At 41.3% G+C, this 27,630-nt stretch overlaps 1 protein-coding gene across 1 annotated transcript in view; it reads left to right on the top strand.

The window, feature by feature from the left end:
- The window catches only part of nell2a (neural EGFL like 2a), a 77,569-nt gene that overhangs the window by 29,867 nt on the left and 20,072 nt on the right, over positions 1–27,630 (top strand). Inside the window, exons 13-15 of the mRNA XM_040132287.1 lie at positions 11,759–11,884; positions 20,235–20,357; positions 22,179–22,274. Coding sequence (XP_039988221.1) covers positions 11,759–11,884; positions 20,235–20,357; positions 22,179–22,274 — 345 coding nt within the window. The remainder of the gene's footprint in view (positions 1–11,758; positions 11,885–20,234; positions 20,358–22,178; positions 22,275–27,630) is intronic.

The following is a 27,630-nucleotide window of genomic DNA, read 5'->3' as shown; positions in this document are numbered from 1 at the left end:
CCGATGAGATCACTTCTGTGTAAATTTTTCATAGAAGCAGCAGTAGGGAAAACTCAGGGGGATACTAGCCCCAGCTTTGTGTAAGACTGTGTGTGCCTATCTGTGTATGTGTGTGTGTGTGTGTGTGTCTGTGTGTAGAGAGCCCAGTTTTTTCTCCATCCTATCCTCACAGTGCAGTCGGGCTGAAGGCCTGTTTTCCTACATGCATGCGTGTGTTTAGGACAGAATTAGACAGAGGGGCGAGCAGTGGAGAAGTGACAGATTGTGTGATCGTCTCTAAATTGAACAATCACTATAGTTCAACATGTTGAGATAATACCATTATTCATCTCAGCATTGTGGAGGACTGCAGGCAGGAAGACATCTCCCATTGTTGTCTGGTTTTGAAATGCCCTACTTTAGAAATTCTCAGTCAGAGCTGCTCAAACAGAAGGACTGCTCGGGTGTTTTTCCATAGCATCCATATGGGAAATGTGAAATACAAACTGATATTCTATAAAATAGAACAAATAGCAACGGACAAAGTATGCAACAGGATTTTATTTCATGCCAGCCTGTCCTAGAGAGTGTTATTTTACTAACTTTATTTATCAGGGACAGTGCACATTATTGAATCGATTACGATTTATGTGTACCACATTTAGACAAAGGCATAGATAGATGGTGTTAGATAGGTAGTTAGATAACAACATAAACATTAAAGGCTTGGTTCACCCAAAATTACAAATAAACATTTTCTCACTCACCTCCTCTGGTATTCGGCCATGCAGATAGCTCTGATTTGATTTGTCCTGGTTTTGTGAAATCTGTCTGTGAGATATCCGCCTCCACCCCAATACAATGCAGAGAAAGTGAAAACTAAGCATCAAAAAAGAAGGAGGCTGGCAATATTCCAAAGTGGTTTTGGTTTTTTTTGTCATTGCTGGCAGCAAATCCCATGAAAAGACCAAAACTTACAATGTGTTGGTCTGTCTCTCAATACTTAACAATTTCCTGACCTGTCCGTGGCACACAGCCCCAAGTCTGAATTTGTTCCTACTGGTGACGTAAATCTCGGACAACGAGTCAAAAATATAGAGTTTCCATGTTAGAAAAGGCAGAGTAATCTTCCAGAAAAACTGGGCAACGTAGTTTTTAGCAAACATTAAGTGGATTAAATTGTGCTTTTGCTGGGGACCTTTTTTCAGCTGCTTATTATGACACATTTGGTGCACTAGTGATTGTTCACAGCAGCAGGAGGATGTATGTGGGGCTGATTTGAAAATAAGGAAAATACTGAATATCACCAGCCTTATTCCTTTAAAAAAAAAAAAAAAAAAAAAAAAAAAAAATTACAACACCACCACCTATTTCCAGAAACAACGTCTCCTGGTTATAACATGTTGACAGAATATTAATTTTTGTTATTTGGGTGAACCAACCCTTTAATGCACATTTGCACGACGCAGCATAAATTGAAAACAATATAAAAAACATTATAAAGCAAACTCACTAAAGCACAAAGACATTTGTAACTTTACAGCAACAGGTGAGACCAAACAGTCAAGTGCAAACTGGACAACCAATAGACAGGCTTGCCAGACACTTGTGGGCCCCGCACACCTAAAGAGGTGTTTTCCATTACTCACGCTGATTAGACCTCTTATCAGGTTGGAGCATAGTGGAGGTAAACTGCAAATTATGGGACGTCACATAACTTTATGGACCAATCAGAATAATAATGTAAGTTGCCCCATCCTAATTGGCGCAGCAAAGCTGTAGCAGGCGAATAAGGATGCTGTCAATAAAGCTCAGTTTGTAAACATAAGTGAAAACACCTGTGTGGGTGGACTATAGGTTTGCAGAGGCTTTAAATATCATGATGACATGCTTGTTTTTAACTTATTAAAGTAGTAATGTAGATCTGATAATGTATGTAATATATCTGATTAAAAGATTCAAGGCTGTTTGAGCTCAGAATGAGGTTTTATCACCCAAAAGGCATGACTGTGTGTGTGGGTGTGTAAGTGTATCGTGTGTGAGCACAGACCCGTCCAATTGCCGCTGTTGTCTTTTGAATGTCACAAGGTAGCAGCAGGCTAATTGGCACTGACTGAAGAGCACGGCCCGCTCCAAAACCCAATCACTGTCGGGATGAGCCCTGAGCCTCTGGGCTCCCCACCTGCAAAGGTCCTGACATTCCCCCACACACACACACACACACACACACACACACACACACACACACACACACACACACAGACACACAGACAGATTAATCACATACGCAGAGGCCAACATATACACACACTGACTGGCTGTGTGTCTGTTTACACACACCTCACCTCTGTGACCCTACTGAAATGTCACCCAAAACAGACAATCCCACCGTCATCCAGACAGTCTCCTTCAGTGTAAATACCAGTATCTCAGCACTGCTCGACCAATATCCTTCGAATGTCACATTGCTCCCTGCTCCTTTTCCGGATGGGATCACACTTAATTCATTGACTGTTTTATGCTCAGGTGGAATATTTTCATTCAAGGCACCGATAAAAGCTTCTGCTTCGCTACATTTCAGCTACCGAAATGGACATAGCTAGTAGTTACTTTGCAGATCGAGTTTTCACATACGAAGCATATGGTCTTTTTCAAAACATTACGCGTGTATGTAGGTTAAACTACCTGACACTGTATAAAGTATTTAACGTTAGCTCCACTTGAACTAGCTGAAACATTAAAATGATGCTTATAGGTAAGCAGTAATATCCAATACTGTAAATTAGTATTATGTATGATTTATAATAATTTAACACACAAATGAGGGGTCATTTTGCATAATGAGTACTAGAAATATTAACTTTAGTACATTTAGCTGACAACATGCGCATTTGCTTGAATTGTATTTTGAATGCAGGACTTTTACTTGCTACGTAACATTTTCCGCCCTTGAGCAAAACAGTCGTTTGTTGTGAGGTTACTGTGGAGCCTTTATTATTATCAACATCTCATCAAAGGACCAATAAGTTTACAACCTCATACAATTTTCTGATGTAAAACATTCAAGCACTTTGATGGACTAGTAAGCTCTCCTAGCTATTTTCTTGCATCCCACCTAGTAATAACTGGGTAAAGTAAATGGATGAAGCAATTAAACGTTAATTAAATTAAATTAATAACCACGTCTGAGGTTTATTTTCAATGAATAACTTGTTCTAGATATAATCAAGAATATTCAATAAAGATCCATGTGGAGATCTCTGCAAACAGTAGGAAGTTGGCAAACAGTAGAAGGTAAATAAACCAAATGGGCTTTACGTTAAAATGCATACGGTAACAACCAACATATACAGAAGAATATAATAAATCAACAACAACAAAAGAAGTATAAGAAAGTAAGAGTTGTGATAGCCGTTTCTGCTTCTTGTTACTCACTGTTTAGACCTCTGGCCTACAGACTGCTCTTGATCACAGAGTGAAGAGTGATGGATGATGATGCTCCATCGATTTACACGTGGTGGAAAATCTTTCCCAGAGTAATGAGAGCCGTGATGGAGAGCAAAACCCCATTCACACTTACTGCGCGTAAACAAGGCAGTTTTGTCTATAAGATGCACTGGGCCTCATTTAACTCATGCCAAATCGAAGTGTGTTAAGTGTGTCTGTAATTGGACTTACTGTAAAGACACGCACGCACAATTAAGTGTGTGGAGTAATTCAAGGCCTGGTAGGTGTTTGCATGAAAAGACTCATGAGTGTTGTTAGATTGGATGGAACTTCATTCCGAAGTGGAAATTGTCAGCCTGTCGTGTGTGGAATAAGCATTTATCGTGTGCACAGATTGACAAGAAAAAAAAGTAAGACACATTCACACACCTTGCAGTTCCACCAGCATACACACACACACAAACACAAACACACACACACACACACACTCCTCCTCCTCCTCCTCCACCTTTTTCTTATTTGATGTTCATTGTTCTACGTCAGGCAGGAGGCTTCTAAGTGTTTACAGTAATTTATCATAGTTTGAGGGTCTGGTATTTAGACAGTGACTGCGCTCTCAGAATGCAGATTTTCAATCTCCTAATGGGATTCTTTCTACTCAGTCATCTTAATTGGCTCCTACTCTTGCCCAAGCTTGCAGTGACGTTTTGCATATTCGTTTTGGGTTTTTCTGAGCCCGTTTATTTAGGAGTGATTGTCCAATTTGCTTAGTTGAAAAGATACCGAAAAGAGTTTTCTCTTAAGAAAGTACAGTATTTGTGTGGGTCATTTTCAGGTAATGGCTCGGAAAAAAACTATAAGCTGCTCTGTTTCACTTCAAAGAAATTCATTTTGTATGAGATTTTTCTCATTATGGTTTCCTTGAAAGCAGATATTAATATAATGGTTACGCCAAAATATTGCAACAATAACGAAGCAAACTGATTAAAAGACACCCCACTCCTTTGCTATTCGCCAAAGTTTTCCTCTGAATGAAAGAAAGTGGAGAATATTAAGAGTAATCAAGATCGTTTAACTGTCTTTCCCAGACACACACACCCTACAAGACAACTTGCAGTATCACAATGTGCTAATAGCCCTAAATACTCAAGCTATACTATGCGAGTGCATACCTGGGCTGTGAACAAAATAAGCTATTTGAAGACATCACTTTGGCTCTGGTAACTTGGATGAATAATCAACTAATGTAAAAACTATTCAGTGGATTAAATGATTTGTCGGAACCCTAATTAGCACCTGCTTTTAAAAATGATCTAAAAGAGATAAATTGCAATATATGCAATGAATATTATAAGAATAATTCATTGTTTTGGGGAAGAAGCTTATTTGTTATCCTGCTGAGAGTTAGGTGAGAAGTTTGATAATACTCTTACACCTGTCTGTTAATATGAAGACGCAGCCAGTCAGCTTAGTTTATTATAATGACTGGAAATGGGGAAAAAGCTGGCCTGGCTCTGTCCAAAGGCAGCAGCATCCAACTACTAGCCCCTGTAAAGCTCACAAGTTAGCACATTATATCTTGTTGCTTGTGACGTGTTGTGATTTTTCGGAGGGTTATGTATCAGACTAATTCTTGACAGGGCGCAGTGCCCTGGAGTTTTGCTGCCTGGCAATCTTACTCTGACAGTCACTGTGCTTGGCCAAGAAATGCCTTTTGCCAGAGCTAGGCTAGCAGTTTCCCCCCCGCTTCCAGTCTTTATGCTAAGCTAAGCTAACAGTCTCCTGCCCATAGGTTCAGGTTTACTGTACAGACCTGTACTGTGACAGAGGCATCAACTCCTCATCTAACTCTCGACAAGGAAGCAAGTAAGTGTATCCCCCACAAAGTCGAACCGTTCCTTTAAAGTGCTATTATGTGTATAATCGGAACATTTCCAGGTTTGGTGACCTGGGATCCTGGGAGCATTAAAAAGAGTAGGTTGAAAGCAACACATAGACTGCACAAATTGTCTCCAAGCTTGTTTTATTTTTCCCAAAAACAAAACTAATTTCAAAGACTTGATGACTACATAAAAAAAATCACCACATAGAAGCCTTTAGGTTGATTGAAATCTCTCTGAACCAAAGAATCATTTTCCACACATCCTAAACCAAAAGAGGCATTCGGTAACATCCTCTAACACCTTTCTCCACCCACGACAAACCGAGGCAAACAGTGGAGAATTTTGGTGAGAGGGAAACTGTTTGGCCGGAAGGGACAGCTCTTTGTCTCCCTGCTCTTCCCTCTGACTGCTATATATCTGGCCATGAGGGAACTGGCTACTGAGGAATATCAGACACTGTTTTGGCAAGCCTCGTCCCTCTGCCGTTTATTGAAAACCATCTGCTTGAGTAAGCGAGCTGGTTGGGGACAGGATGGATAGATGAGAAAAAGACAGAAAGAGACAGAGATAAAGAGAGAGGCTGCTGGTGGAATGGCACAGATTTGGGTGTCTTTGTGGGACATCCAAAGGCAATGGCAGCGTTATCTCCCTACTCCCAGACCTTGGTGTACTGCAGTATGAAACACAGATAGTGAGGACGCTCCCTATTAGAAACTACGTACTATACGAGCGGAGAGGGATAAGCTGTTATTCCCTATTTATATAGCTGTGGGATGACTTTGGATGAACAATAATGGGAATATGAAAAATGTCACAACAGTTATGACCTCCAACGATATAACGACATTTGGGGATAGCATGTGTTTTATCACTGTGTATTTGAACGCATGGATATTTGTACTAGGTCAGAGTAGACAGACAGATTTGGCCTACACCAGAGTAAACAGCAGCAGTCTACAGAGAAGCAAAGTCCTGATGCCCCGTCTGGGCTAGCTGCTGTTCCACTAGCTTCTGTACCTTTCATTAAGGGTTTCTTTTACGGGCCTTTCTGAAAAAGTGAAAAATTTCCTTGGGGATTACTGTCTGAACTCTAAGATACATCAGAATTTGAACCCTGTGGATTTTAGCTATGTTAGTGGCATGGCTCTAGACATGTCAGTTGGTCCCTCGCTTTGGTCCAAACTGAAATATCCTAACAACCATTACGTGGATTGCCATTAAATTCTGTCCAGACATTCAAGGGCACCGGTGGATGAATCCTGCTGACATCTCTTGCTTTTCCAGTAGTGCCGCCAGCAAATTGACATTTGTAGTTTATGGTAAAATATATCAACAGCTATTGGATATTTAGTGATGGATTTTTAGTAATTACAATTTTTAAAAATGTTTAAACCAGCGAGTTCTGGTTTTATACAACTTTCTAAATACTACAGTAATTCTGTCTTGCTGTGATTGTAGCCTGAAAAAGTCTAAAGAGTCTAAAAAATCTCCCTCTCTTTGCATAGCAAGGGTTGTTTTTTGTTTTTGTTTTTTCAAAAAATTTCCAAACAATACAAAGACACCCACCCTCCTCAGGTATGACTATGATTGACTTAGTCGTCATGCAGGAATGCATAGAAGTAGGAAAAAAAGGAACACAGGTGCTTTCTAACCATCCATCGTGACGGGGCAACAGATTGACCCCGAGCACTCCATTCAGTGATAAAAGCCGCCGCTGACGCTTGATCAGCCTTTTTTGCTTGCCGCATCACGTGTTTCCATGTGACAGGCCAATCAAGAAAATGGAGTGCGTTAATGGAGATGGAGATGGTCGACCCCCCCCACCCCCCGCACGTGCGCACACTGCCCCTCATCATCTCACCTCCTAACATATTGTTTTAGCAAACGTAACTGCTGTCATCGAGGGCGAGATGGATGGTGTCTTACAGTTAATAGGGTGTAAATCAAAGCGGCACCATGGACGGCCAATCATAAAGTGGGAAAGCTGTCACTTAAGACCTCTGCTCAAGGTTAACATTGTGACTGAAGACAGACTGAATTTTCTCTCTTACTTTCTGTCTCTTAGCGACAGTTAATACCTTCTGCTGCTTCCTCTCCACTTCTGTTCCTCTGCCTTCTAAATCTCTTTCTCCCGCTACTAAATTGTTCAGTTTTATATACACACTCCACACTTTTAACCTTTTTTTTTTTTTACTTCAAACTGAATCTCCCTCCGTCTGCATCTTTCTATTTAATCTATTGCCTGCCCTTTTCTCTCCATCTGCCCCTGTCTTCCCTCTCTGTCATTCTTACTTCACCATCTAAGTCATTCACCCTCTCCCCAACTGTTTCGTCTCCCCTTTTCTATTTAGCACTACAGTACAGCTTGTCATGGCTCTGTATTTGTCTCTAATCCTCTTCTTCTTTACCTGCGCTGCTATCTGCCCTTTCCTTTACTTCCCATTTTTTCCTACCCACTGTACATCTCTGTTTCTCTCTCTCTCTCTCTCTCAAAGCCAGTCACAAGGTTTAATTAGCCTCCATTCATTTAGTGAAGGACACATGTACTTTCATAGGTGGTCGGCGATTGTCTGCCTGCGTCATTTATCCGGGAAGCTTTTGAGTAGCTGGAGGCTGCAAGTATTGATGAAACTGTGGAAAAGAAGAAGAACAACGAAATGTGAATGCTTCAGCTGTAGGCAGGTGCTAAGTCTTAGTTTGCGAGGTGGTGGGCGGTGCTCTAACCAAGGACATGCGAGCTGAGTGAATGCCAATGCAAATCTATTGAAATTCAATTTCAAGTGCTCTTCGCAAAAGCATCTGGCACAGAACATATTCAGAGGTGAATGTCCTCTCACAGACACTGAATACAGTGAATGAATAATAAATTGATAATGTCAAGGACTATGTAGCTTGTCTCTCAAAAAGTGCCTACGTTTGACCTGTACTACCAACAGGAACAAGGCTCTGGTGCACATAACATGGCCGGGTTTGTTTGGTTAGACTTGGATTTGCATGGTATTGCATTCAGTTGCATCACATTATCAAGATTATTTTGTTTACCCTGGCAGTGTTGTGCATCTTCTGTCTGATGGTTTGGCATGCAGTTAGACCCCAGGAATAGCTGTTGCCTTAGCAACAGCTAATATGGATCCAAATATGGAATCATGAGAGTGAGAAGGAAAAAACAAAGGACAATCTAATAAATTGTATTCTTAAAGCTGCACTAACAGAGTTTTAATTACTAGGGCACGGGAAAGCCTCCGAAGAAAACTCACAGAAACATAGCCCCGATATACTATTTGGTTATCAAGTTGTTATGCTAAAATGTTAGCAAAAAATTTACCTACTTACAGCACATATCCATTGAGCGGAGCAACATTAGCATTAGCCTCAGATCAAATCGAAGCTTAGGGATTAAGAATTGGTACGACATCTTCCTACATAGCTAGCTAGCTATTTAACTACAATAATGAAAAACAGAAACCAAAGCAACTGCTCAGGTTGTTAGTCAACTTACAGAAATAATAACTCTTAAATCAACATATTTCTCTGATCAATGTGAAAAATGTTAATTTGTTTCCTCGCTAGTCGCTCTTTCCCCTGTCTGGTGTTTTATGTTAGGCACTCAGGGTACACTCTGCTTATCCGAGCTTGTTTGCTGGAAATGGCTGCCTCATATTTCATTTTTTATATTATTTACCGTAAGACTCAGCCTTTCACAGTTTACAGTATGTGCTGGCAAAATAACCACAACAGTAAGCTAGAAATGGCTAAGCGTGCATAAAGCTGAAGAGTTGGGTGTCAATTCTTAGTGGGTTTACAGCGACGCTTGACTCTTTCACATTACTCAGCTAGTGTCCGGTGTTTTCACTTATTCTGGCTGATTAGACCTGTACAGGCTGAGGTTGGGTGGAGCCTATGGTTGGAATTGTGTGTCACTAAATTCAATGTACAAATTAAAATGGTAAAGTTAAGATAAACTTTATTGATCCCACGCAGGTAAATTGAAGAATCAAAGATCAGAACAGACCCTCTAACCACCCGGCCACAAAAGTTGTATGTCACCTGTGTAGGTTTATGCATAACCATTACTAAATCAGGTAATCTCATTGAGATCAGGATCACTTTTGCACAAGAGGCCTGAGTACAGCAGAGAGAAAAAAAAAAAAACATAGTCAGACAAAATAAAAAGCACATCCAGCATCAGAGGCGGATCAAAGACACTGCTAAATAGATTTTAAATGGATTAAACGATTGAAGTTAAAATCAGCCATTGGGATGAGATATTCAACTCTTGAAATCCTCTGCAATTCTTTCCATTTATATGGTGCGAAGTAGTAGAAGGCGTTCTTCCTCAGATCAGTATTTACCTGAGGGGTAACTAGAGTTAAACAGGCCCGAGATCTGTCCTGGTGAGCAGTGGTTTTATATTTGAGAAGAGAAGTGATATACTCAGGGATGTTGTTTTCCTGTTTATTGTTGCTAGTGAGGACCGTGCCTGCTTTTTCATATAGTTCACAGAAATGAGTATGACATTTATCTCCTGTAATGGAGCGCAAAGCACAATGATAAACTGCATCAAGTGGTTTTAAGGTAAAGCACGCAGCATAATAAATAAATAACAAAAGATATCTCCCTCTTCAGGCACAGACTTGATGGCGGACTTTAAAATCATCTTCCTGTCCTCAAGACGGAAAGATAGCCTTTATTCCGATGTAAGAAAACCCCTGTTTGTTTACCATCGGTGTGTTGGGGTTTAATATGAAAAAATCTGTGTATAGGCACTCAGAAATTCAGTACACACAAATTATATTTAAGAGGTCAGTTAAAGGGCGTAGACACATGATATACCCACACTTATTTTGCCTGGTTAGACTTCTTTGTTAGGACTGTGCTTGGTTGACATCTCACTCACTCTCCTGTCAAGATGGGACGGCTCATACCTTCGTTATTGTTATTTGTATTTTAAGTTTGGTGACCTCATATAATGCCCACCATAGCTCTTCCCAAAGAATAATTAAAAACACCCGAGTGTTTGTGTTCAGAGACTTTTGAATGAACTCTTCTACTGGCATAATTCTTACCCTTCAGTGTCTGTTTACAGCAAATAAAAATTAAAGTAGAGCGCAGAGATTAACTGAATGGCCAGTAGTAGTCTAGAGAAAAGCAGCTAAGCCACTATGTGGAGTGCTTTACTTTAAGTAGATTGAAAATCGAGTGGTGCAACCTTAAGTGCTTCAGTGCCCACCTCTCATGGACCTTTTGCATTTCAACCTATGTCTGCCACTGATGAAGACAAATAGCCCTTTCCCAGTGGCTGCACAGGTGCCTTTAGAAACCTTCTGTGGTGAGAACCAACTATGACTAAACTATTCAAGATGGTTCCCAGGATGGGGCAACAAAAATAGGCCAGAGTATAATAGTGGGGATGTCACTATAACAGTGCTGAGCTTCCTCCCAAATAAAAATTGAGCCTCTCCTCCCCAGAAGAATAATAGCCTCCATCATTTCAACAAGGGTTTACGTTCAAGTGACAAAGACCTTTTTTATTTTTGTACCTAAACCTGACCAAACCTCAACCATAGTGTGTTAAGTTATAAATAAGATTTATTTTTCAACAGGGATTTTTTAATGGTTTTTGAGGGCACAGACAAAGGGTGTCATCCTGCCGCTGGAGGCAACAGATCAAAAAATGCTCCTGTGTGTCATTCGAGAGGCCATGGACAAACACTGTATTTTGTCGGTTCAATTTTGGAGGACTCGTGAAAATCAGTCAGACAAAGCTGGATCTTTTTTTTTCCAAGAAATCAGCGGTGACTACATATTCATGCCGTCTCATGCATAATTAGAAACTAATGAAAGCCAGAGTCAGTTATGACCCTCTCCAACATCTTTGATGAATTCAGGAAGCTCAACACTGACTTTATAAAAACGAAACCAGACAACAAGTCAGGGCCTATTCAGACCAGCATCAAAAGTCAGTCCAGACCTTTCTGCCACCGCAATTCTGGACTCCCACTCCTCTCACCGCGGAGAGAGGAAAAAGTGATGAAGCTGTTGAACGTCACTCAGCTCAAGGGGTTTGAGAAATAAACAGTAAATCAAAATCGATCATTAGGCTTGAACTTGAGGTCTGAGGCGTGAGCGATCCATGCGGAATATTGATTTAAAAAATGCTAAGATCTCGTTTGATCCGCACCACAAGAGGGTGTCTATAATCTACCAACAAATATTTTTGTAATTTTTATGCGAAGGTCTATTAATATCCGTGAAATAATTGCCTGACTATGTGTTGACCCCTTTAACGAGAAGACCTTAAAAAAAAATCCTCAGAGAGGTATTCTAAAACAATGCATTTACAGATTCATTTGCAGATGGTTTGATCTCATTTGACAGAAGACTGTGTGACGGCAATCCGCATCTAACCCAGCTTTGTTCTCCTTCTCTCTCCCTCCGTCTCCCTTCAGATATTGATGAGTGCGCTGAAGGGAAGCACTACTGCAGGGAGAACACCATGTGTGTTAACACCCCGGGCTCCTTCATGTGCATCTGCCATACGGGCTACATCAGGATCGATGACTACTCCTGCACAGGTGAGCCCCTCTGCCGGCCTTTTTTTACAGGCTGGAATCAAGTGGAGAAGGCTCTGAGGGTGTAGAAGGCTCTGAGGGTGGAGAAGGCTCTGCGAGCTTCAGCTTCCAGGACAACCATTTTGTGTAGAGGTTGCCAACAGACTTGAAGTGGTACAAATAAGGAGCATGTCGTTGTATGGGCGTGGAGATGAGCAGAGCCGTGTAGCTGTAAGGAGATTCAATGGGAGGATATGTCTTCGCTGCAGGTATCTACTACAGGAGTTTTTAAAGGGGGAAGCGTTTTGTATAACTACACTAAGTTATTGCCAGCTAGAAATGATTTAATTTGCATCTTTGGTCATAAACCGGAGGATGACATTTGATTTTCGTGATGATAAATTCTGCAGCCAAGAGACGTACAGACTTCCAGAGACGGAGAGAGGAAAAGGCAGCCAGACACTCAGATATAAATATTGTGAGTTATCAGTTTCAGATTGTAGTGGTAGCAGAATAAAGAAGCGGTGTGATTGAAAATCATGTTATGACAGGGAGAGTTATCAAAACAACACCTGTAAATCACGGTATAAACCTCAGCCGCGTGCTACACCTCCTCTCCCCTTTTTTTTGTTCGTCACATCCCAGACGGCGCCTGGTTAGACACACCTGTCTGTGAATCTGTCACCCTGCCATTACGCACGGCCTGTTCATTTAATATGCGTAGAGATGAATGTCATAGTTTGATTTGCTCCTATTGGTACGCTTTGATTACTAGCACCAGATTAAAATAAAACACACACACACAGACACACAAATCAATACCAGCCTTTATGATTCAACACAAGTTAGCAGCAGAGGAAAGATGTTGGATTAGTTTTGGATTGCGTTTGCTTTGTGTGGATTACAAACTCTATCTCTCTCCCTACTTTGGTAAAACTTCTGTCAAACTCCATAATTACACATATTTATTCTTTACAACGGTGTTAATACAAATCTCTAAACTCTGTTATATTGTGAGACAAGTCCGTTGTTTATTTGACATTTGCAACTCTGAGTTTTTGTTACGATTCTATAGTTGGTGTGAAGACTTTTATCTTCTGAAAACTTCACTTTGAACATAAAAAAAAAAAACAACTTCAGGCCTTTATGGAAATGTCAGTGTGTCTGTGGACCCTCTGCCTTGTTTGTGTGTGTGTGTGTGTGTGTGTGTTTGTGTGTGTGTGAATGTGTGAGGTCTTCGTCTGGTGTGCGAATGTGTGTGTGTGTGTGTGTGTGTGTCTGTGTGATAAGGAGACAGAAAGTCACCGAGAACCTGAGAAACAGAGACTGTGAGTGGAGGCAGCGGACCCATTTGTTCCTGATCAAAGTTGAAATCAAAGTCCATTTCCAAAGCAAACCAAATCAGTCTGAAAAGATTGCGTGGATGATTCACAGGTTTTGTTCTCTCTCTGTGTTTTGGCGATTGTGGTTGTAGCCCTAGATGTTCCTAACAGCTTCTTCCAAAATAGTTTCTCTGTAGATAAGACAACCTTTAACACATGAGAGAGAAATAGACCTGTTACATCATCGTGATTGATCGGACTGTGTCTAAAAACACATCAAATTCAGGTGCAGTATTTAATTTATTGATGCATTAAAAGATGATAATGTTTATCTCTTTCATTTTATGCCTTTATTAGAGATGACAGGAAATACGAGAGAGGTGCAACAAAGGTCCCCGGCCAGATTGGAAGCATGAATATTTTGGTTAATACTCGACATCATACCATATTGTTAACGCAGCTGGAAATCATACAGTTCTATGTAATTGTTCAGATTCTGAATCTAATACCGGGGGATTTTAAGCTTGAGGGAACAAGTTCTACAAAGTTCTTGCTCACCAGATAGTCTCATCAAAAGGTGCGTTGGAATCGAAACTCGCTGTGAAAGGACCAAGAAAGCTCACTCTGACGATCCCCCGTGTTGGCTTCATTTATGTTTTCGGTCCTCAGAATGCTGACAGTGTGTGGGATTTCTTGCTGTTCTCACAGTCAAATCTTAAGAGAATCTATAAGATCAACAGAAATATTGGTTTAATTCATGACTGGACATACTGTATATTGACATCAGCTGATGCGATTGATGGAGCATTTTTCTTTTCTGTATCATCCACGCCCAATCTTAGCCAAATATTGGAGCTCTGTAAGCAAAACTAAATGTTTGCACAGGAATTTAATGAGAACAAACAGAAATCAGGCGGTAACATCTGTGTGAAATCAGATGTCAGGATTTATGGGGCAAAGCGAGAGACAAAAATCTGTATTTTAATGTCAAGAGTGAAGAATGCTGCAGAATCACAGAAGGACTTTATAATGACTATTGTAAGGCCCACCTGTGTGTCTATTTAAAATTATCACTCTGTTATACTGCCAAGTGCAGGACCATACATAGAGTGAAACAAATCTGAGTCAGTAATCCTTCCATAATGAAATCTGTCTGTCCTTCTTCTGGAACAACACAATGTCATTCCACAGTGATGAGCGGCAGATCCGCCTCGTTCGTCACCAGTTGTTTGCAGCTTGTGAAACATGATGTTAAGTACCTCCCTGTGTGCATCATCTGCGAAGAGGAGGCAACTTGCTGCATTTCCTCTGTGTCTGTAATTAAAAAAGCAATTTGCACCAATACAAACTAACTCTGCGGCGGCGGAGTGAAGGGGCTGGCTGCTGCCTGCGCCGTACCCCAGGCGATTTAGGCCCGGGCCTTCCCGCAGTGCTATAGGAGTTTGAATTAAAGCCGTAAGACTCAGCAACAGAACGAACACCTGGTGAAAACTCCCATTTCCTCCTCCATCCAGGCCCCCCTGTAGAGTTCCTCTTTTCTTGTCAATGGAAATCAGGAAATAATAGAGCAAAGTTAAGGATTTATTACCTCGAGTGTTTTTATGAACAGGCTTCTGAAAGGCATAACAAGTTAGAATTGAGATTGAGGAATAGTTTCTGAGGGACTAAAAAATACACATTCGTCTCTTTTGTCGTGCTCATGGGATTTATTTAGAGAAATAAACCTCCTTGCTTACTCAGTCCTTTTCCATATTATCCTTAGTCATCCGCTGTACCTTATGTGATTTCAGTCACCGTGTTCCTTTAATCCTCTGAGCCGCGGGGCAAGTTTTATTGTTTTACTCATTTGTCTTTCTTCCACTGTGTGCTCGTTCCCCAGATTCACAATGAAGATTAATACCCCCAAACCCAGTGGATTAAATTGTGTCACTATATTTTTTGTAGTTTCCTATTAAAATGCCTTCAAGTCACTGTGGTGGAATACACAGCTATGCGTCACCTTATATAAGTCAATATGTGTGATTAAACCAAGGCTTACGCAGAGGCTTGATGTAATGACTTTTCCCCGGCTTCAGTTAAATTACCATTGTAATCTCCCCACTGAGTTATTGGACTATCAGCTCCCACACATCTTCCATCAGAGAGAGCATGATACTGAACAGCATCTCTACTATAAGCACATCTCACCTCTTAGCCAGTCTGATATAGAAGAATTATGGCCAAATTGGGGGTCAACAATGACACTCAGGGTCCTTTAATGAAAAAAATAATTAATGCTGCAATACCCCTCCTTTTACATGTTGATATGCCGAGTTTACTTTCACCTCTGTGGCAGTAATTGATTATAAAAATGGGAAGAAGCCAACCTACTAGCTGCAGGAACCTACAGTTTTTTATTAGCAATTGAACATCTGCTTGTGTTTGAAAAGAGTCCAGGGGGAGTGCTGATTCCTCTAAGTTGCCCATAGAAGAAATATTACAGCCGTGGAAGGAAGCATTAAACCGCCCCCCTTGGTACCTATTGACATTTTGAATTCGCATGATATACGAGCATCTTTATCATCCTCAGTGGCTTTCACCAATTAACAAATCGCAAATTCAGCAGAAACACTGTCCCCGGTATTTGTAGCCACATTTCCACATGCATTACTGTGTTGCATGTGAACCAGTCTACCTGGTAAGGAGGATTAAGTTGACTCTAGTTCATTTCATGGCTCAGTGTTTATGTGCAGAATAGTGGATTAAAGGACTGATCCGCCGTTTTAAGTCTCGGTGAAACGGCATGGAGCCCTGGTTATACTGTATTTCTCCTCAGCTTGTCCGGGTCAGCAAGCTCGGACAGAAGTCCGTATTTTACATCAAGACCGCCTGCAGAGAGGGAGGCCTCAGGTTCAGATCCCAGCTGGTGGCGGACTGGAACATGTTGACTTCATGTACTTGTATAAATGAGATATGTACAACCAAATGTCCTGACACAGCCAAGGCACTGTATCCAGTGGTGCCTTTAGCAAAATAAACATCCCCAACTTTCTTTTGCCCCTTTCTTTGACTAGCACTTTAATCCTTGATCTTGAAGGTCAAGATTCCTCGTCTTTCTTCCCCTTTACTCTTTCGTCTTTTCCCCAAAGTGCCTGAGGTGCTCCTCGCTCTGTGAGATTAGCAGTTAATCCATGAAAGGTAGCGGATTCGTTGTGCTCTCCCTTTGAATGTTATTAAAGAAGGCTGTCCTGAGGTGTGCGTGTATGCTAGGTGTATGTGTGCACGCGTGTGCTTGTGCCCGAGGTGTGTACGCGGGGTGTGTGTCCTTGTCCTAATCCTGTGATAACCAGACCCGGACCCCTGAGGCAGAGGAGCGGAAGGAGGGCTGGGTGGAGAGGGGAAAGAAGGGATGGACAGGGGCCAGAGGTGGTGCAGGGGGTTCGTCAACAACAGAGATCAAAAAAGATGACTTTCACTCTGACGACTCAAAGGGGCTGGTAGCTGAGGGGCATTTGGACAAACCCAAGTTTTTGCCTCTTTTTCCCTGATGTCCATGAATTCTGTTTGAATAGTGGAATTGGATAAGTCCAGTTAAATGTTTCAATTATTTGTTTATGTTAAAATGATAAAAAATATGGTTGATGCCTTGAGGAAATGCATCTATAGTATAAAGCAGATTCTGAAGTATAATGAAACTAGTCGTACTGGCTTTAAGTAAAGAGAAGACAATTTGTCCAACTAATCAGAATTTCAGGTACTGTAATGTGTTACAATTTTCTCTTCTCTTCTATCCTCTTTTTCATCGTAGCAGACAAACGCAGAGTCACAGAAGAGGCAGAAGAGGTTTTTTTTGTTTTTTTCCTCCACCGACATAGGTATCATAAGATCACCGTCCTCTCAGAGGCCTGTAATTTTGAAGTTAGAGTCAGGGCCAAAATATTTTGAGGAAAGCAGTCTGAGGTCAGACCTTGCTGAGGCTGTTGTTTTATTGGCAGAAGGTAGAGGGAGTCGAGCAGGAGGAGAAAACGGCCAGCTAGAGCGAGATCCCTGGTGACAGGCTGTACATAATTGATTGTTTATCTGTCTGCAGCCTGAGCAGCAGCAGTCAGCGAGGAAATAGCTCTCTCACGCTAACACACACAAACATTTCAGGGATTTAGTTGGCGATTAAATTTAGAGTCGCTTACACCGTAAGTGCAGGGGTGTAATAAGCCTAAATTCTTAAATAACCAAAATTGTAAGTAACCAATGCTAACCTCAAGGGTCATGGTGATACTACACACTCGGCATGCACACACACAGACAGAGCACCTGGTGGCTCTGCTGCCCTGTCTGGTCAGACTGACGGCTGGCTGTTTCCTGCTCTGGCAGATGTGACCTTGGGAAAAAAAGAAAGAAAAAAAAAACACGTATTCTCTGTCCTCTCTCCTGTCTTCCTTTTACTGTTTTTATATGCCTATGAGCAGACTTTAATTCTGCCCAACAGCAGGTGAGTGTGAGTGCGTGTGATGCAGCAAGAAGAGCAGAGCAGCGGGCCCTCCTAAGTGCCCTTCAATCCATCTCACGCACACATGCGCATATACATCATACCCTCGATGAAGGAGCTCATCACAATGTCACTTTCAATTTGGATGAGCCTACGGTCTGTTCAGGAGATATAATGGATTGGATGATGGCAGGGAAATGGATGACGCGGCTCAGGTCCGTCGCAACAAGCATTCAGATTTCGGATCCTCTCGCTCTTCAGGTGCCACCTTTCAGTCGTCAGATCTCACTGTCTTTCACAATTGCATGCATTAAAAAAAGCTCCAAGTTGTGGGAAAAATACCTGTAAGTAGGTACTACACAAAAATATTGCATCTCTGGTGGTGGGAAATGCTCCAGAGATCTGCTTAACGTCTGAACAAAATGTGCAAGAGGAAACAGCTGAGGGAAATGAATTTATTCTTATTCCCTGCCAGGCGCAGTGTGGCCCAGAAATTCACAGAAATAACAATAAAAAGTCCAAACTGTTGCCCGCAGTTTAGCACTCAAGTCTTTGTGTTTTTCAAGAGTCTGAACCTTTTTGAAAGAGATTCAGCTGACTATGTGTCCTTTTAGCAGCCTCTGAAAGTTCTCTCTGCACTTTAAACACATGATCATGCAAAATTAAAAAAGTTGTCCGGCTAAGCTACTAAATTATTTTTAAAATACTGCAGTTAGGGAGAGAATTCCCTTGCCAAAAGATGGACCTTTCATCAGCGGTTGCTGTTTTGCATCTTTTTGGGTCATGGCTGGACACAGAGTTGAGAAATAAGGGAAACAAGATGTCAGTAGGTTAAAACAAGTCCGAACAGTTTTCCAAACTGCAGCTGATGTAGTGCTCGGTAAGCAAGCACTTATCAGAGAGCAATATTTATGTGAATCTCCAAAATTCAATTTTAAAAACGTGATAAGCGCTCTTCTTTTGCGCGTCTCCGAGGGATAAAGATCTGCCTTTGTGTTCAGGGACAGATGAAGGGCGTGCATTAAAGTGCCTGTCCATATAGCAAGGGACAGTTAGTTACTGTGTCTTTGCCTGCAGCAGGGATTAAAAACAGAAAACATAAGAAAATATCTCACTGTGTAAGCAAACATGGTGGAGGCCCCAGCGGATTGGGCAAGAAGGGTTCAATAAATCAGCACAGTCTGATGGCCTCCAGTTTACGGAGGGTAAACATTTATCTCAAGTGCAAAAGGTTGGTTCGCGAATTTGACACGCAACAGTGAAGATGACCTAAAAACGGGGGGGGGGGGCTTACTGAGAAAGAGTTAGCTGTGGTGTCTGGTGTAAGGCCGACAATAAAGTACTAATATCACGCACCTTCGTGAGAGCTGAACATGATGTTATTTCAGATCGGAAAAGTGAGACCCACCAGTCTCCAGACAGATCAAATCACAGCTTCCTGAAAAAAAAATATGAAATAGAAACACTGGGTGCGATACCAACATAAAGATAAGGAAACTTCTCCTCTCTGGCTTCAAATTGGCTCATTTGCAGCATTTAATTTATAAAGAGGCTTATTTATAATGTCAGCCATATTTTGACAAGTAGACACTTTAAAATTGTGTTTTATTCAGCTGTAGTCACCTGTAGTCTTAATGGTCTCATTTGGGTTGCATCATCCACACAACTTTTCTTAGTAACAAAATAAAAACAACATAGACAAAAGATAGTTCAGTTTGTGTTCTAGGGACACACATTACTATGTGGGGAAAGTAGTATTGGACGTTTAAAAAATAATCCAGATCACTAGTTTTGACTAGATGAGAGTTTCACACCCTGTATTACAATCCTTTAGTGTACTTAAAGGGACTTGTAGTTAATAAGACGGTATATTGACTTTACAGTGCCATCATTATGTTTATGTACACTTTTACTGTATGTGTGAAAATGTTATCACACTTTTCCTCCTGTTTTTCTCACATTACAGCTGTTTTCACTTGTTTTTTCTGCTTTACTCAGCATAGAGTTCGTGCTATTTCTTCGTGTGGTGTCCTTACAGTATTTGCACTTGTACTGTTTGATTTGTAGTTAGTACTTATTAGTAGTGTGTCCTCCAGGCTTATAGTGCATTGTGTTCAGTCTCTGCGTCCTATCCTGAGGTTCTCCACATAGAGGGGAAGAGACCTCATTGATGTATAAATACAAATTAAGGAGTTTATGTTAAGTTGTTATAAAGCTCATATTCATCATCGAGACTGTTCCATCCCTCATTTTGTGCCAAACAAAGAAAGCAAATTACAACAAAATATCTAAGACAATTTTTTTATGACAGTATCATGTCTTGCCAGTGCCAGACTGAGTCTGAAATTTAATTACCAGCTGGCTGCGATCATTCTTCATATTTATATGGAAAACAAACATTCAGCTTTCTTTATCAAGTGTTATTTTCTTGACAGTAGTAGTGGTTTGCAGATGTGAGGACAACCTGTGAACTGTTTCTGCTGCTTTTTCCCCCCGCTTGTTTACAGAAAGACATATAATACAAATGCATATATATGACTAAAGAGTTGGTTGATATTGGTGTCTGGTGTGTTGTCTTGTCTTTCAGAGCACGATGAGTGCCTCAGTGGCCTACACAACTGTGATGAGAATGCCTTGTGCTTCAACATGGTTGGAGGCCACAGCTGCTCCTGTAAGCCCGGCTACACCGGTAATGGGACAGTCTGCAAAGGTAAGCATCACTGTGTTAGTTTTGCTACTTATTGTGCCAAGTGCCCAGCCCACATGGACTTAGAAAGACACCAAAAATACCTTTGCAGTGGTGAAACATTTTTCAGACATAAACCTTGCCCTTACAAGACATTGCAAACAAAGAACTGTGTTTTTCTGTCCCAAGTTCTGAAAATAAAATTGGCCACAGAAAAGGTTCCTTTCTTCTAAAACACAGCTCAGGTTGCTTTGAATCATCCATCCAGAAGAAGTTGCAGTTGTTATTCATGAAGTGAACAAATTGTCCCTTATTTAGGTTGTGTACCAAACATCAACAGACCACCTTCTCTTGTACATAAGGAACAATTCGCACTGAGCGTCATGAATATTACACTGTAATCTGTTTTGAAAAATAAAAGATTAATAAGTCGTACGAAACAAAAGTTTTACTCCAATGATCCAGGCGTGTCCATGCAAAATGTCCCAGTTAAGAATTTTAATTTGCAGTTCAGGAACATTCACAATTCTACTCCAGAGTCGAATCGTCTCATATTTTATGTCTGACATTTGAAGCTTCCAGACTCCTCATCACCACCGTGTAAACTGCATTGTGGTTATACTCCTGAAAAGCCTTTTGTGACCCAGGTTTAATGGGTGCCTTCTCTCTGTTTGCTGTTCTATTTGTAATCTATGCTCTGACTAGAAAATTGACTTGACCTTAGCTGGTTAATTAATCCCTTGATTAGAATCCTGTTTGAAGGGGACTGCGCTGGTTTTACACAAAGAAAGGTTTCCTCATCATGGGGAGTACTACACATCCTGTGAAAACAGTTTAATAATGTCTTCTGTGGCTCTGGAGGAGCTTTCTAAAGTCCTATAAATAAACTAGGACTGCAACTAACTAATATTTTCGTTATCAATTAATCTGCCGATTATTTTCTTGATAAATCGTTTAGTCAAAAAATTATCAGAAAATAGCTCAAAATACCCATGATAATTTCATAAAGCCTCAGGTGACGTCATCAAATTGCTTCTTTTCTCCAATCGACGCGCCAAAACCTAAAATTGTTCAGTTTTCTATCGAACAAGATAAGGAAGAGAAAGCAAATCCACACATATGAGAAGCCGGAACTAGGGAAATTACATTTTTGCTTGAAACTGCATTAAAGGATTAATCGATCACCAAAACAGTTGCTGATTATTATTCTGTCAGTTGACTAGTTGATTAATCGATTAATCAGCTCTAAAATAACCCTGCTGGTGTCATCGTGACGTCATTTGGGTTGTCCTGGCTTGGGCCTTGAAACAGCGAGGGAAGGGCCTGATGAACATACGTTGTTGGTTGCATGATGGGAAATGTAGGATCCAACTTTCTTGGAACTTGCCCCAGAGTAGTCAGTAAAAGTCACGATATCTCTGCATGTTTTGCTTCAATTTTCACTATTCTTTTTTAAATCTGTCTATTATAAGGCCCCTACTTTGTAGAAATGCCATTCTACATTGTTGGAGTGACCCTTTAACAGAGCACTGTGTGATCCTCCTTTTACTGGATCGGACTTCTTTTGACTTTAACCCTACTTAATCTTTGTTCTATTACATTTATTTCCATGTTTTGCATGTCTTCTCGGTGTTTTGGGGACACATTAACAGTCTACCGACAGATAATGAACATTTTTGAATTAACCTTGGTGAGATGCGTTAATCACACAAAATCATTTTGTGCGAGCCTGTAATGAATCACATCACCAAATTAGCTCTTATTCTGTATGCAAAATACATATGCTGCTGCTGGTCAAATTACATAGTTAATGCTCGTTAATCTTCTCTTCTGTTCTACTCCTAGCTATGTGTGACGGATTGTGCCAGAATGGGGGAACCTGCGTCTCACCTAACAACTGTGTTTGCCAGCAAGGATTTACTGGGAAGAGATGCGAGACAGGTAAGAGTTGCTTTTAGTCCCACTCCTACGTTCCTCTCCTCAAAAATAGCTCAAGGAGCACTTCTGACTGAATGTTTAAGAAGGGACGAGAAGCAGGAAAAAGAGGTGATGTAAAGTGAGGGGGTGTTCTTGAGATCCAACAGGAAAAGGACAAAAGGAAAGAGGAGGACAGATCAAAGTTGTTGCTTTAGTTATCTTGGCATATCTGGGCTCTTGTTAAAAAAGGTAGTGATTATTCTTACTTTGTGGAGCTGTCTGTGCTCCGACCTCAACAAAACAACATCTGTAAATACTGAGATGTTTTCAGCGCTCACTCTCTGCCATATGCAACGTGTGTGTGTGTGTGTGTGTGTGTGTGTGTGTGTGTGTGTGTGTGTGTGTGTGTGTGTGTGTGCGTGTCCGTGAGTGTGTCAGACCGTGCGGGTCTGTGCTCCATGGTGAATAATGAGCTTGTAGCTCTTCCAGTGGCCCGATCGAGGATTTTAACTGCAGTTGCAGCAATATGGGAACATGGGAATTACCCCATATCACAGCCCATATTAATCAGCGTGGCGTTCCTCCTCATAGGCTCCCTGCCACATCCGAATTACAATTCCTGATGCACACTATCCGACAGGGCAGGATAGCTTGACCGAGTATTAAGTCAGCTTGAGGCCATATCGCTACCTGCTCTTATGCATGGAAGTACACCAATCAGCCACAACATTCAAACCAGTTACTAGTTTTAACGTTGCGGCTGATTGGTGCACGTCAGACACAACACTGTGATAAGCCTCGTGGCTTAGGATCCTATTCGGTGTGTTTACCACTACAGTGCTGGTGATATAAAGTAACCGAGAAAGACCCATTTCAACCCTTCGTGGAGTGTCCTACAGGAGACAAGTGGCTGAGCTAATAGAAAGTCAAGTCATCGCAGTTCTCTCAGTGTGTGTGCTTGTGTTTGAGTGAAGCAAACTGAGCTTCTCTGCTTGCTCACTGGTTCACGTATTGATTGCACATAAAGGACCTTTTTTACGAGGTGTCCTTTTTACTGCCCGTCTTAAAGTAAATGAATTTCCTCGTGGTACTGCTCTGTGTGTGTGTGTGTGTGTGTGTGTGTGTGTGTGTGTGTGTGTATGAGTGAGAGAGAGAGAGAGAGACAGAGAGAAAGAGAGAGCTACAGCTACAGAGAACGTGTTAACACACCTAACCATAATGACTTATCCGTCTCCCCATTTTGAGGCAGAGAAGGTTCTTAGGACCTCGTCCCTTAGTAATGGCATGATCCAGGCAATCACACATTTCATTACCCTCTATAGTGTTTTAGATCCATGCCTTTTTTTCTTTCTGTCTTTCTCTCAGGCAGTTGCAGAATAGTCCATCAAAGGAGAAATCTCACAATACATACCAAAGTGTTGTCCGAGGTGATTCTTTTCACAACATGATATCTCAAAAGCAGAGATCTACAAATACATTTGTTTTGTAGGAAACATTTCTTTGTTACGGAGTAAGTTTTTTTTCACAGACTTCTATTTTCATCAGATCAATCATATCAAGGTTACGTTTGGGGTTGGTTTTTGTTCTCAAACAGTGGATATCTCCTACCACAAAAAGGGAATGAATTCCCTAAAAAGACAAAGCACACAGCTTCATTATTGTACCCAAAAAAAAAAAAAGCCTTTGTTATAGTGGTTATATGGTTAAAGAAAACCAATAAGTATCGACCACACAGTGGTCTTCCACAGGGTCAGTACAAGCTTCCGTCACACAGCTTCCATTTTCACAGCCACATCTGGCTCCCTCATTCCACTTGTACTCAAAACTTATTGAAGGAACACTGTGTCATTGATAATAGCAATGACAAAGTATATAGATTTTCTTGTAAAGCGCATACAACCAATACCAGTAAATGCATCCCAAAAAATTTTTTAATGTTTGTACATGTCTAATGGACATGTGAAACACAAAACTTACAACAATTTGAAATGGTAATGGCATCTAGCCATGCTAATACTTGTTTTTATTTGTCCAGACTTTTGAGATATATGTCTTTGAGACCTTTGCCTTCACCCCAAAGTAGCACAGGCGAATTTTGTTTATGGCGCTGGTACAGCACTGGACAAATCTAAATTCAAATTTTGTTTAAATGCTACAACAAGACTTTCCAGAATCGGCTTAAACAAACGAGACATAACGTGTTAATTGGCGAGGTTTAGAGGTGCAGACTTTTAAAAAACTTTGTACAGAACCAGGCTAGATGTTTCCCACTTCCACTCTCTATGCTAAGCTAAACTAAGTGTCTCCTGGCTATAGCTTCATATTTAGCAGACAGGTACGAGAGTGGCATCAATCTTCAATAAGTGTTTTTACTAAAGTATTCCTTTAAGTGTCATTTTATATGCTGTAGGCACCACAAACAAAATTCCATCTACCACCTTTGTATTAAGGTGGAGGCAGACATCTTGAACTTGAACAAATGAAACCAAAACTATCTGTGTGCGTAGATACCGTTAGAAGTAACTGAGAAAATCTGTTCCATGGTAGTGTGGGTTAACCAAACCATTAAGATGTGACTGAAAAAAACAACTGTTTGCAAACAATATTCTTCGTAAATACAGTTGTCTGTTTCTGAATCGCATCATGAGGAGAATTAGAGGATGAATGATTGGTGGCTCTGGGATTGGTCTGTTTTTGGGGCTCTCTGTTCTTCATTGAGTCTGATTAGAATTCGAAGGGTCGGCCGACTCACATGCACGCCAAAACTCCTGCACGCTCCTCATGCCTCTGGCGACAAGATGTTTGTCACCACAGCTGCTGCTGCTGCTGCTGTGTGTGCATGTCTATCTCTCTCCTCTCTCCCAGAACCCCTCCCGATCTCCTCCGAGTAAGCTCTGTGACAGCAACCGTGCTCATGTGTTGTTGTTTTTTTCCTTGTGGTTTTATACTTCAGGACCACCGTCAGGGTCCTTTGCTACTGGGCTAAAGCCTCTGGCACTGTAATGAGACTTCACCAGTCATTCAGTGAGGGCGGGGGGGGGGGTCTTACTGTTTCCTCAGTGTGACAGGAGCTCCCAGTGAGGGAAGTGTCTACTGGAGAAGCTCACAAAGATGTATGGAGGTTAATGTACTGCTGGATACGCTGCTCTAGCATGGGGGAGGTGGGATGGGATGGGAAGGGGGAGGGGGAGTGAGAACAATAGTTTGGGGAGAAGAGATGTACGGGGAGGGTGACAGATCCAAATTTCGACGAGAGAGAGGAAAGAGAGGTAACGACTGGGAGGGGGTTGAGAGGAGGTGAAGTGGAAAGGAAGATACAGAGATGTTGGGAAAGCTGACAGATGCAGCGATGGAATGGGAAACGCAAGGAGAGAGATGAGTGGTTAGAGGGTAGGGGTTAGTGAGTTTTCTCTGCATTTGGATGCGGCATGAGTCTGGTGGAGTTGGCGCTGCAGGAGGAGGAGAAGCAGAGCTGGGTGGGTGAACATGGAAAAGCTTTCACTAAGTCTGGGCTCCCCACCCCCAGAACCCTGTGAGCTTTTTAGAGGCCTCCCCGGGGACTCCACCACTTCTGCTGCTGCAGTGGCAGACTGACGGCCTGTCATAAGACACCGCACAGGAGCTCTTCAAGACAGTGCGGATACATGCGCACACCTCTGAGCATGCACGCACACAATTACCTATGAGAAGAAGCCAACGGTTTGCGGATTGTCACCCTGACGCCCCATTTCAGATTGTTGTTTTTCAGTCTGTTGAGGAGTGCATACATTTTATATTTTATGCCCGACTGTGTATAATTGTACCGGTATTTGGATTTTTGTTAATGTGTTGCCTGTTTTATATGTGTCTGTGACTCCGTTTGTGTTGTGCTCTTTTTGTGACTGTGTGTGCATGCTTGCTGACTTGTCACTACCATTCAGGGGTAATGGATGGGGAGGGACAGGGGACATGCAGTGCTGACAGACAGACACCAGCTCATGGAGGAACTCTGACACATCATGAATTATGCAGGATACAGCTGCGGCAGGGCACATACACTTCAGTCATGGATATAAATGTACGCAGTGCCAGCCATGTAATGTGTGCCCAGAACATGCAGCATAGTCAGTGTTGTAGCCCCAGGCTAGCACTACTCCTTATATGGCTCGGGTGAGAGATGGGCAAATGCTGGAATATTAAGTTTATTTTTCAGCAAAATGGGCGTCCATTTTCTTCCTTGGCTGGGAGAAATTGAGAATAAAAAAGTGCAACAATAGCTATTAAGATGGTTCAGAGTTAAAACTAAACACAAGATATGCCCATTAAAGCACCTTATGTTTTGTGTTTAACCTAAAGTGCTTGAACGCCAGATAGAAGAGGTCTGCCACAAAACCTAAGTTCCCTTGAAAGGATGGTGGGTCATTAGTTTGTGTGATCGATCCCTGTCCTGTCACTGATGTGGTAAAATTGACACAAGTTGTGTCTTGTTGAGGTACAAAAGCATAAGATGCGGCAGCTGTACTATTTAACTATGACTCCATTTAGTTATTCATTTAATTTGGGCCTGTGCTGCAAAATGACATTTGCAAAGTGCAGAGAAGCAAGATTGCCCATTTATCAAACCAAAACGAATTGTCCCGGCCTCGTTTCCCAACATGAATTGATCTTAGAGGTTAAGACTAATTTCTAAGAGCATTTGTATGGACACCTATTAAATTCTTCCATTTTAACATTATCGGTCTTTACGTGAACCATAATATATAGCAAAGATACATTCAATAAAAATCATTAAATAGCCTACTTAATGTCAATAAATAGCCAGAGCTTCCTGCTTGAAGCATTTTATATGATAAATGTTACTGGATGGAGGTTTAGGAAAGTAAATCTGGTGTTCCTCAAACAAAGCTAAGGCATATGTGAGCAAAAAGCCCTTTCCTTCGAAGCTGCGCTGAAATATAAGAATAAAATACAAGTACTGTATATTAAGTTGAAGTTGCCAAAATCCAGTAGGTTACGCCTCTGTCTATCCAAGCTCAGTCCTCATTGTGAGGGGTGAATATCATTGCTCTGGGTGCCTTTGCATAACTGATGAATAAGAGAATGGCAATGGAAATTGGCAGATATGGTCATGGACACTTCATGGCCATTTGATGCAAATCAACCATTTTATGAATATATCCTTGAAAGGAAGGGTAAAGACACTCTTCCTATCCCTTGCAATTTCCATTTCCCCTTAAGTTAGTCTACAGGGCTATTTATTTATTTTGTACATGTAAAGAGCTTCACACATGTTGCATAAAACACTTGATACACAGAAAATATCAGTGGTCTGGATAAAAAACTAAATCCTCACATTTTATAAACAAACCCCTAAACTGTAAACTAACAGTGTTGCAGTTCC

Source organism: Xiphias gladius, chromosome 8, assembly GCF_016859285.1.
Source record: "Xiphias gladius isolate SHS-SW01 ecotype Sanya breed wild chromosome 8, ASM1685928v1, whole genome shotgun sequence".
Taxonomy (NCBI): Eukaryota; Metazoa; Chordata; class Actinopteri; order Istiophoriformes; family Xiphiidae; genus Xiphias; species Xiphias gladius.
This window is presented reverse-complemented; position numbering and strand designations above follow the sequence as displayed.